This window comes from Scatophagus argus, chromosome 13 (genome assembly GCF_020382885.2).
Source record: "Scatophagus argus isolate fScaArg1 chromosome 13, fScaArg1.pri, whole genome shotgun sequence".
Taxonomy (NCBI): domain Eukaryota; kingdom Metazoa; phylum Chordata; class Actinopteri; family Scatophagidae; genus Scatophagus; species Scatophagus argus.
The window spans coordinates 14,278,365-14,288,937 of NC_058505.1; the positions used below are offsets into that span (position 1 = coordinate 14,278,365).

General features: G+C 42.8%; 1 protein-coding gene across 2 annotated transcripts; it reads left to right on the forward strand.

The window, feature by feature from the left end:
- Positions 1–10,540, forward strand: LOC124069105 (neurabin-2-like). 2 transcript variants are annotated; one of them, XM_046407874.1, is made up of 19 exons: positions 1–15; positions 431–577; positions 754–2,987; positions 3,563–3,695; positions 3,895–4,015; positions 4,101–4,205; positions 4,927–5,017; positions 5,129–5,275; positions 5,542–5,595; positions 6,168–6,268; positions 6,457–6,585; positions 6,713–6,809; positions 6,897–6,960; positions 7,167–7,303; positions 7,409–7,638; positions 7,830–7,895; positions 8,098–8,302; positions 8,766–8,954; positions 9,920–10,540. In XM_046407874.1, exons 3-19 carry the CDS (start codon positions 1,059–1,061, stop codon positions 10,157–10,159), a joined length of 4,038 nt encoding a protein of 1,345 aa, XP_046263830.1. In that variant the 5' UTR covers positions 1–15; positions 431–577; positions 754–1,058; the 3' UTR covers positions 10,160–10,540. The 2 variants fall into 2 exon arrangements, with proteins under 2 accessions (XP_046263830.1, XP_046263829.1); XM_046407873.1 differs by lacking the exon at positions 1–15 and adding an exon at positions 90–235.
- Positions 10,541–10,573: the final 33 nt, after the last annotated feature.

The window sequence follows — 10,573 nt, forward strand, 5'->3', positions numbered from 1 at the left end:
GCGCACTCCGCGCAGGTTGGTGAGATTTGCTTCCTTCAAATGCCGTCGTAAACTACTCCTCCGTAACTCTGTAACACATTTGGAGTGGCCATGTTTTGGCAAATTTAAAGTTAGCGTTAAGGCTAACGGCACAACATTTATGGGGTTTTTTTAGGACTCAGGGAACACAAGCCTAACGTTATGGTGTAGGCTATAGTAAATAGAAGACAACACACACACCAGCCATCAAATTAGGGTTAGATTCAGCTAATTAACTTTGCAAATTGAATAAACAAAACGGAGTTATATTTCACCTAATTTGACATATAATGCCAAGACATTAAGTACGAAAAAGAGTAAATCCCTCTTACTATCAATTAATGAAGTATAAGCGTTTTCAACTGAGACATTTATATCATCAATGTGTCTCTATCCTCTCATTTTCCGGCAGCACGCGAAAGCAGCGGTTGGCTGAAGAACTTCATTGCTCCTGCAAACAAGTTAATTGTAACTAGCTGTGTAACAAGGACGCCCAATGGCTACGTCTTGTGTTTTCGAAGGTGCTGACAATCGTTAATTCACCAGCTGCACAGTCAGTGTGAGTACTCAGCTTGAATTTTTTTTCCATTTTAGTTCTGTCATTGATAGCTGCGAGTCATGAGTAAACTACTTGATGATTTGTCTCTGCAGTAATTCGCGTTAATGGGTTGTGTTACTTGACCTCACTGAATGTGTTTACGGCCTGCTTAACCGTTTCTCAAACCACTCTTGCAGGTGATTCTTGCTGCAGTGATGCTGAATTAATAACTGAAGACTATCTGCTACTGACAATGAAGTTTCAAGACCGAGAGTCTGCTTTGTCACCTACTGTCATCAGACAAATTCAGTAACCTCTTAAAACACCAGCTCTGTTATCCAGCATATTTACTGCCTTATTGCTACCATTCCACTGTACCAGCAAATCCTCACGCATTATCTACCTGCTCTAAACTTGTCCAGGTGCTTTCATTAGCTGTGAAAAGCTTCTTCCTCATCTTCTCCACAGTTTTTTCTCACTTAACGGAAAACTCAATTCCCAAATGATGAGGGCAGACAGCAAAGGTCGAAGTGCCTCCCCTCACAGGATAACCTATAAGTCTGACTTCCACGCCATCAAATGTTCATTTGACACTGGAACCAGTCTGCAACCAGGGACCAAAGCTACTGCTGCCGCTGCCCAGCGCTCTGCTGTGTACTCAACCGGGCTGCCACCCAGCCTGTCAGATTCGATAATGTCTAACATCAGCACCAGCTCCGCCATGTGCAGCAGAGGGAGGGCTCACAGCACCAGGGGGACCAAAATCAGAGAAAACATCTTCCTGCAAATGGACAGTCAGCAGCAGAAACAAGATGGTGGTCCAGTGCTCAGTTCTGGCTCCACACCCCTCTTTTCTCCCCATAATGCTAACCTGCAGCCCCATACTTCACTTTTTTGTCGTTCCAGACATTCAGTCATCAGTTCCTCATCTATTCTGAACACTGTGGCCAACATTTCTACTCCAGAATGTTCTCTGCTAGAAAAACCATCCAGATCAGAGGAGATAGTGGATATCGACAGAGCTGCTCTGGCTCAGAAGTTCTCTGTAACCCGCAGGTTGTTTGAAACAAAGGTGATGGTGGGTGAAGGCAGTGGAGCACAGGTTTCTAAAGGTATTACCAGCAGGGGAAGCAAAGGGATGGCAGATGAGAAAGGAGGAGAGGAAGAGGAGAGAAGAGGTGTCAGCCAGGAAGAAAAGGGGCAAGATTCAAGTGGGAAAGGAATACACACAGAAGAGGATAGCGTTAACAAGCACAAATCCCTAAACCTACCCATCATTAATATTTCCTTGCCAAAGCCTCCTGCAGAGGTCTTACTGACAGGACACCTTGAATCTCCTGTATTGGATGGCCCGAGTAAAGCATCTAACACATCTCCCTCCTGTCTCAACAAACATGGCCCAACCACAGGATCACAAACAGAGAGAGAAAGAAAGGCAGAAGACGCAGCTCTTCACCCTTGCTTGACACCTGAGGTACCACTGAGGGCAGAATTAGTTGACGTGAAGAATGAGTCATCGGAAAGTGACGAGAACGAAGAAGAAAAGGAGAGGAAAGAGGCCAAAAATCGTCTTAAAGATGAGGGGGAAAAGTGTGTGAGCAAAGTTTCAGAAGAAAGTGTGCAAGACCTGGTGGATGATGTTTTTGAAGAGCCCAGCATGGCAACAACACTATTTATGCTGGAAAATGGAGTGGATCTAAGAGTAGGAGGCAGAAGGCCATTCATTTCCCCAGAAGAGCACCTGAAGGAGTTATCGGTCAACATGTCATGTAAGAAAGAGACTAAGGATGACAGGAAAGGTGGAGGAGACAAGTATTGGCAGGTGAATGAACAGTGGGAGGGGCAGAGCAGACAGTTCATTGCACGAGATGAAAAGTCAGCAAAAAAGGGGGACTACAGGGAGAAAAAGACTGATGAAGAAAGTGCTGAAGTGAAAGAGAGAGGCATGGTGCAAGAGGAGGGTATCGACAAGGAAGTTGGCTCTCACAGTGTAGGGAAGAGGATATGTGGAGAAGAAGAATGCAAACGAAGTCGAGAGAAGGAAGGGACTGAAACAGAAGAGAAAAGTGAGAAAGAAGAAGATTCAACATTGGAGCTGCAACAGGAGCATGCCAATGAGGAAGTGAAGAATGAGGAGTGCAGTGAGGCCAGTGATGAAAAAGATAATGGAGGAGGAGGCCAAGTCCAGACAGGATCTGCAGTTATCTGGGGGATTGAGAACGAGGCCTTTGTATGTGAGCAGGAATCCCAGTCTCATCCAGAGCATTCGACATCACCAAGACAGGAACTGGAAAACTCTGCACATACAGGAAGTGAGCTTTTATTGCAATATGAGGAAATTCCAGGTGTGCCTGAAGTGGCCAAACAGGAGGATGAAGATGCAGTGAAAGCTGCAAAGAGAAAAGTCAAGTTCTCCTCCTCACCAATCAAGGTAAGGAATAGTTATCCAGATTTTCAGCCTTCATTATTCCCCTTAGTGACAGCTGGATTGTCATGTGTGTCTGAATTCATGCATTTTACAGGAGATTGGTGATTTGTGTGACTGTCAGCTACAGCTGACATTTGAATCCATATGAGAGAAGTGTTAGCCCAAAGCCATGTTTCTAATCATTTAGAGGCGGACGAGGAGAAAGGCAAGACCTCACATGCTTGGTTGTGTCGGCTCAGAGTTCCCTTGACATATAAGTGAAGAAAATATTCCTGTTAATTTGTATGCCGTTCATCTAACTCAGTTCATAACAAACTATTGTCAGTTGTCAGTGTTGTATCAGTAATTTACACATGGAAAGTATGTGTGTGTTTAGTGAGATTTTTTGCAATCCTCTAATTATGCTTGAACGGTTTGCTCAAATCTTCCTGAATCTCCTACTCTGACAGATTTGTCAACATAATCAGTGATTTTTTTTGTGTCAAAAGCTAAATCAGTAGGCCTGAATCTGATATCCAGGTTGACACAAGCTGAGGCCGCTGCAGTGACTTAAACGCACATTGAATCGTGTCTTTCAGGTGTACTGCACTTACTCCAACGCAGAGTACGACAGACACAATGAGGACATTGACCCTGTGTCGGCCTCGGCTGAGTATGAGCTGGAGAAGAGGGTGGACAGGATGGATGTCTTTCCAGTGGAGATAGAAAAGGGTGTGTACCCTCACCAGATCCCAGAAACAAAAGAAATTATGTAAGAAATTATGTGTCATGAAGGCTGACATCTAACATTTCTCCCAAGAGGCGTTCTCACTCTTTTCATTACATACTTCCTGCTTCGTTATGGTGCAAACAGTCTCCCGGACTAATGTTGTTAATCTGAAGATAAATTCCTCATGTGTTTTCCTTGTAGGGGATGATGGTCTGGGCATCAGTATCATAGGAATGGGTGTTGGAGCCGACCAGGGACTGGAAAAACTGGGAATCTTTGTCAAAACAGTCACTGAAGGAGGGGCAACACAGAAAGATGGAAGGTGCCTGTCAGCATCAGTCTCACATTCACTGGGGATTTAGTTTGGCTCTAATTACATGAGATTTTCTTTTGACTGAATGTGTTAGGATTCGGGTGAATGACCAGATAGTGGAAGTGGATGGGGTGAGTTTGGTTGGAGTGTCGCAGCTGTTCGCAGCCACAGTCCTCAAGAACACATCAGGCCTCGTCAAGTAAGCCATCATGTGTGTCTAACGTTCTCTTTAGTGATGCGTTTTTGGCCTGGTGTTTTGATTTGTCAGTTTACAAAAAATAGTCCACCTAATCAGTAACCGAGTCAGACGTCTAAATGTTTGTTACACAGCTGAAGTCATTTAAGGATGAAACCACGGTAGAAAGATAAATACAACTTTTCTCCCCCCAGAGTCTTTAAAACAAAATCTATTGAGTTTTGGCCCACACGTCATACATACCTGACATTTCTGAAATCCATTTTCCTAAACATAACAGTGTTTGGGCTGTCTGCCAGCCTTTCGTACTGAAAACACCTGTAGAACACCTGTGATTTGTAGGTTCAGATGCCAGGCAGCATCTCGGCTTTTAAAGCCAGAAATGGCTGCCATAATTTTCTTTTCATATCCTCCACTTGAGCTTTTGCTTTGAAAAATAATTTTTCCAAACACTTGTGAATTGGATCCTTTTCAGTTCAAATTTGGGACGTGGGTGTCTGTAAACACAGCATCATTTAGAGAATGATAAATATTCACCAAGGAAGTTTTGCCACAGTAGCAAAGAGACATGGGTAAATGATAAAATGATGGCTGGAATTGTACACGCTTGCTCACTGAAAAACATGCTATTGTTTATGTAATTATGACATGTCAAAATGTGTACTGTGAAATAGGTTGGGTTTGATTGCTCACAGTTCTTACTGGTTTCTCTGTTTGGCTTCAGGTTTTTGATTGGCCGAGAGAAGGAGGGGGTGGAGAGCGAGGTGGCGCGACTGATCAATGAAAGCCTGGAAATGGATAAAACATCGAGAAAGGTTTGTTTTCTAAAAGAGGAGAAGACTTTAAGCCGTGTTAACAGTTCCACATGGTGTGATTGTGCTTCTTTGTGTGTGTGTACGTGTATGCGTGCTTTCTCATATATGAAGAGAGAAGGCGCGCCTGGAGATGAATATCATGATAGTAGCGTGTCCGAGAGGGACTCAGTGGCCGAGGAAGAAGAGGAAGACGAAGAGGAGGATGTGTCTGTTTTGTCCAGCCTGGACAACCATCAGCTCTGCCTCAAATACCAGCAGGTACTTCACATTCATGATGAATTTCTTAGTTAACATCCATAAATCGGACATATACAGCAATCCTACTGTTGGATATCAGATTGCGACTAAATTTAAATACCAGTTACGTGTACACTCATTTTACCATAGCTTTACATTTTAAAGAAAAAGCAGATCGTTGTCAGTACCACCGCTTGCCTTCCATCAGTAGATCTCTCTTCATATGTACTGTATTGTCCCAAAACAGATCGTGTTTATTTGGTTTTCCACCTTTTTTGTCATTGTAGCTTCAGTCAAAACTACGAAGCAGAGCAGCTCAACTTCACCACGCTAGAGAAAAGGTAGGTCACTCATCTAAGACTGAGGGCTCTCTCTCTCTCTCTCTCTCTCTCTCTCTCTCTCTCTCTCTCTCTCTCTCTCTCTCTCTCTCTCTCTCTCTCACACACAAACACACACACAAACCAATAACTGTACCTGAATACACTACCTTTGCATGCGCATTTGGTACAGTCTGACCTATTTAACTGTGTGTGCGCGATGGCTCGGTGTGGAGTTAGTAGGACACGGGCCGCGTTCCAACACTTCTCTGCTTTTCTGCCTTTGCCTTGAAGTAATCACTGCTGTGACATAACTAGGTTGGCAAAAGAAAATCTGGCTTTCTTCTACCCAACTGTGTCAGATCAGTGAACACTTCATTTGTTGTATCAGAACTCTTGAAGTAAGAGGATTAAAGAAGTATACAGTTTCTCCAGCTCTAAGAATAGTTTTTCAATGTGTGATATAAACGACAAACGGGCCTTTTTTTTCTGACGTGTGACGTTTATCTCTGGTGTTTAGTCACAGACATATACATATGTATATGATCTATTCATATACATATGATGATCTATTCTTACTCTGTATGTTTGCCTAGTTAAAGGCATTGGAGGAGCAGCAGGCCTCTTGGGAGAGCCAGAAGGACGAGTTGGAGCAAAGAGTGGAGGATGGAGAGGAGAAAGCTGACAAACTAGAGAAGTACGATCCTATGGACTGCATACTGCATGTATCGTAGAAATTCATTTTGCCATGGTAGGCTTGACAGATATAGTATATATGCAGATTAGTGGGAGCTCATAGCCTGCAAAAGAATAGTCATGTTGAGAAACATTCTGAAAACTATGATGGTTAAGAAGGGTGTTACTGCCCCTCGCTCTTTTTATCAGGTATTGGCAAGAGGCCCAGACACTGTGTAGGGTTGTGAGCCAGCGCCTGGCTGATGCTCAGAGCCAATCAGAAAGCCTGGAGATCAAATACAACAAAGCCAAGAGACTGGTCAGAGAATACCACAGCAGGTATTTATCCAGTCCAGCCAATCCACTTATTTCTCTGTAAATGTGGAACGTTACTTGTACGTACTTGTATGTATATATGTGAGTCATGGGCCTCCCAACCATAAATTTGGAATTAAACTTTTTTCAGAGAGGAGGAGAGGGAGAAAAGAGAAGCTGATTTGAGGAGAGAAATGGAGGAGAGAGAAAAGCTTCACAGAGCCACAGTTGAAAGACTGCAAAGCCAGGTGAGAGCAGATTTCTCAGCCCTGTCCGGATTTATTTTACTGAGCCTGCCATTCCTCTGTTCCATTGTTTCACACTGTTTATCTCAGATAGCACAGGTGGAGAGGAAAGAGCCAGACAGAAAGAACCACTCTGTGGACTCTTCAGTCACAGGTAAACAGCTCAGTTGCTGTGACTGTAGAGTATATAGTTTGTTGTGTGTATGTTCCTTTGACTTTGTTTTTCTACTGGAAAGTAAAAATCAGAATTATTTTTTTATTTCTTTATGCTATATTTATAATTCAGAGCTTTTTGTATTGTTTAAACATTGGAAAACTTGCTTTTTTGACCGAACAAAATCAACTGTGTTTGTGTCTCAGGTCCAGACTGGTATATTCCAGTTCCTGATACGGGACGTCTAGACTCCAGTGCTCACATAGCCAGAGCTCAGCTGGCCCAGAAATCGAAGCGCCACCCGCCCTCTCGAGACAAACTCAGAGAGAGCTTTAGAAAAGAGGTAGGAGACAGAGCTGTAAAACTGACACTGAATTTGCTGTTTGAGCAAATGTCTGACTGTTAAAACACACACACACACACACATACGTCCTTGTGTTGCTTTTAGGAAGCTGAAGTTCAGAAACAGCAGGAGAGCCAGTCGCTGTCCACTCAGACGGTGGTCCAAAGGAGCAGCAGAAGCGACCTGTCCAGCACCTCGTCTTTCTCAGCACTCAGTCCTCAGCCTCCCACCAGCTTCGTCTTCACGCCTCCCATCTCCATCACCGACACTGTCACTCCCTCACCATGCAAATCCTCCACTTCCAGAAAGTCCAAAAGGAAATTTCCTGACTTCAGGTGCAGGGTCTCTGACTCTATTGTTTGTCTTAGATTTGGAATACAATATCACAAAACATTTGTTTTGATATTACTTGATAGTATCCCTGTCAGCTAATGTCTGCTTATTTACTACAGTGGCTGGTTGAGTGTTGGTGGTATACTTTACTTTCTCTGATCCCTTTCATGATTATAATTTGCATCTTTTTTAGTGGCCTTCGCAAGTCTCTCAGCAAAAGGAGAAGCAATAAACACTGCAAAAGGTCCATAAAAAACAGGTGTGATTACACATGCGCACAAAAACACAGCAAAGCATAAAAAAATGACACAATTGGCATTAAATGTTAAATTTCATGGCTTGTCGGGGGAATAAATAAAAGCCATTCAGAACTAATATCTGTTTGACTTGCATAATGCCGCCCCTCACAGTATGTAGGTATTTGTTTTTAATCCGAATATTTAACTTCTGTTTTCAACCAGTGGATCATGTGGTGAATTGGTGGACGAGCCCACTGGAGTTTCTCCGTCGGGTTCGGTCACCTCCATGCCTTCTTGCCTGCCCTTTCCTTGGTTTGGTGAGCGAGGGAGAGAAAAAGAAGAGGAGGGTGAGAGAGGCAGGGAGAGACTTCGATCTGTGTCCAGCAGCAGTTTACCCTACCTGACCACCACAGGTAGAAGAGATCAGGTAAGAAAAGAAACTCATAAAATCTCCACGCTGACATGTACTTGGACTAACGAGGATTTAACTTAGGCTCTCTGTGTGCTGCCCTCCTCCTCTGTCAGAACTATCTGATAGCTCATGAACACACATGCATGGGTTTGCATACAACACACTTGAAGCACAGTATGCAGGCAGCCTCTTTCTCTTGGTTCCAGAGTATTGGCTCTCCAGTGTGCAGCTCCAGCATGGTGGGTCATGTCTCTGATCTCTCCCTCTCTGGACACTCTCACACTTTCACTTTTTCCTCCTCTGAGGTGAGTCTGTCCTTCACTTTCTTTTTCTTCCTTCCCCTCCCCCCATGGTTCACTCTTTGTCCATTTTTTTTCCCAAGTCGACTGTCATCTTTAAATACCGTTTTCTCTCATTTCTCTCCTTCTTCCTCACTCATCCTCACTCTGTCTGTGTCTTGTCTCTGGTGTCCTGTCAGACATTGGATGACGAGCCAGTTCCCACCAATAACAACAACCAGTGGCAAAGTCGACCCGTCTTGGAGTGGAACAACCAGCAGGTGTGTCTGTGGTTAGTCGCCATGAACATGGACCAGTACGCGTCTGAGTTTGCTGCGAGAGGTGTGGATGGGACGCAGCTGCTCAGCATGGACGGTGAGAAACTCAAGGTGAGCAGTTCAGAGGATGCCAAGGGAAACCGAATCACTTATCGAATGTGGTAGGCACAGATACGCTGATTCTGTATGTTACATACATTTTGTCAAATTAAGTTAACCATTGTAGAAAACTGGATTCTGATCAAGCATATGCATCTTAAACCACTCCAATATGCATAGCTTGAAGACCTAACTAATCAGCTGTTTACATCCCTGGCCTGAACATTTTATTTTCATAGCGGTTTGATTATTTCCAGTTCAACTAATTAATTAGCAGTAGTCCTATTATTTATTATATTCCGTGTCATTTTTCAATACTGCCATCCCTGACAGATTCCCAGAACTTAAGCTGTTTTCAGCTGTTTATTTTGTACTAATCCACATACATGTATAGATATATGTGTGTGTGTGTGTGTAGCCATGTAACTAGATATTTTATTTCATAGATATAACTGGATATTTATATTTTGATTTATTTTTTCCAGTTCTGAAAACTGTCTCGTTTTATAATTGTGCATTTTCATTTATATTTCAGATTTACTGTATTTATTGCTGAATTGAAGATCTCAGTGCTTCCTCTGTTTGGAGAAAAAATAACTACTGCTAAATACAGAGCAATTCCATACTAGAATTTACATATCAGTACAAATATTTAATAGTTTAAATAAATAAATAAAATCTGAAACCCATGGCCAAAATAGTCATACATGTTGTCATTGTGAAGCCCACTTTGAGAACCACTGGTTTAATCCATGCTGATACATTTGCAAGGCTGTGACTGTAGTAATCACATTAGTGAGGCTGCCTCTGTCCTCCTTAGTGGGCTTAAACCAAATTTGTTGACAATTATGACAGTATTTAATGTTGCGAAGTTTTTAAATCAGATCTGGTCGGAGGGTCAGAACCCGTTCAGAATTCTTGTATCTTCTGTTTACTTTCACGTGCGTCTTCTTGCCGTTTCATTTTGCTGCTGTCAGGCTCTGGGCGTGTGCAGCCATAGCGACCGGTCTGCCCTCAAGAAAAAGCTGAAGGAGATGAAGAAAAACGAGGAGAAGGAACAAAGAAAAGAAGAGAAGAGGCTGAAGGAGGAAAAGGAGAAGAATGCGGTTTTGGATAAGGAAATGGAAGACAAGGACAAGGCGAGGATGATGATGGAAAAGTCCGTAAAGGACACCAGACGCAGTGGCAAAACTGTAAGAACCGAGTCACTTTTATAAAGGTGATATAGGTGGTGCACCACCAGCATGAGGACATTTGCAGTCTAAGGCCCAACTATACACCTGGACCAATCTCTTAGTTATTTAACAGAAACGGCTACATCTGCTGCGCACATCGTCCTCTGAATTTAGAACATTTAGGACACAAAACACTGGTTGGTTTCAGTGGATAGACAGAGCAGAGGTTGACTTCATCACGTTTTCTCGGCTAATGATCATCTCTCTGTGTATATCAAGTGTGAAGTGTGTGACCACTTGCTGTTTTACAGTGATGTTTTTTTTAATCATGATTTTAATATTTAACGCTGTGCTGATTTAAGCACGTAGGTATTTGTTGTAAATGCTTTTTTTTATGTATTAATAAATATTCTTTTAAACTTCTTCCTTTTTTAAAAAACGTATTCATTTGTCCTT

Bases quoted from the DNA above. Each gene is read 5' to 3' on its own strand.
- LOC124069105 (XM_046407874.1), top strand. From the start codon at position 1,059: ATGATGAGGGCAGACAGCAAAGGTCGAAGTGCCTCCCCTCACAGGATA. The intron at 2,988-3,562 runs GTAAGGAATAGT...CGTGTCTTTCAG, and splicing joins TCTCCTCCTCACCAATCAAG to GTGTACTGCACTTACTCCAA. The intron at 6,586-6,712 runs GTATTTATCCAG...AACTTTTTTCAG, and splicing joins GTCAGAGAATACCACAGCAG to AGAGGAGGAGAGGGAGAAAA.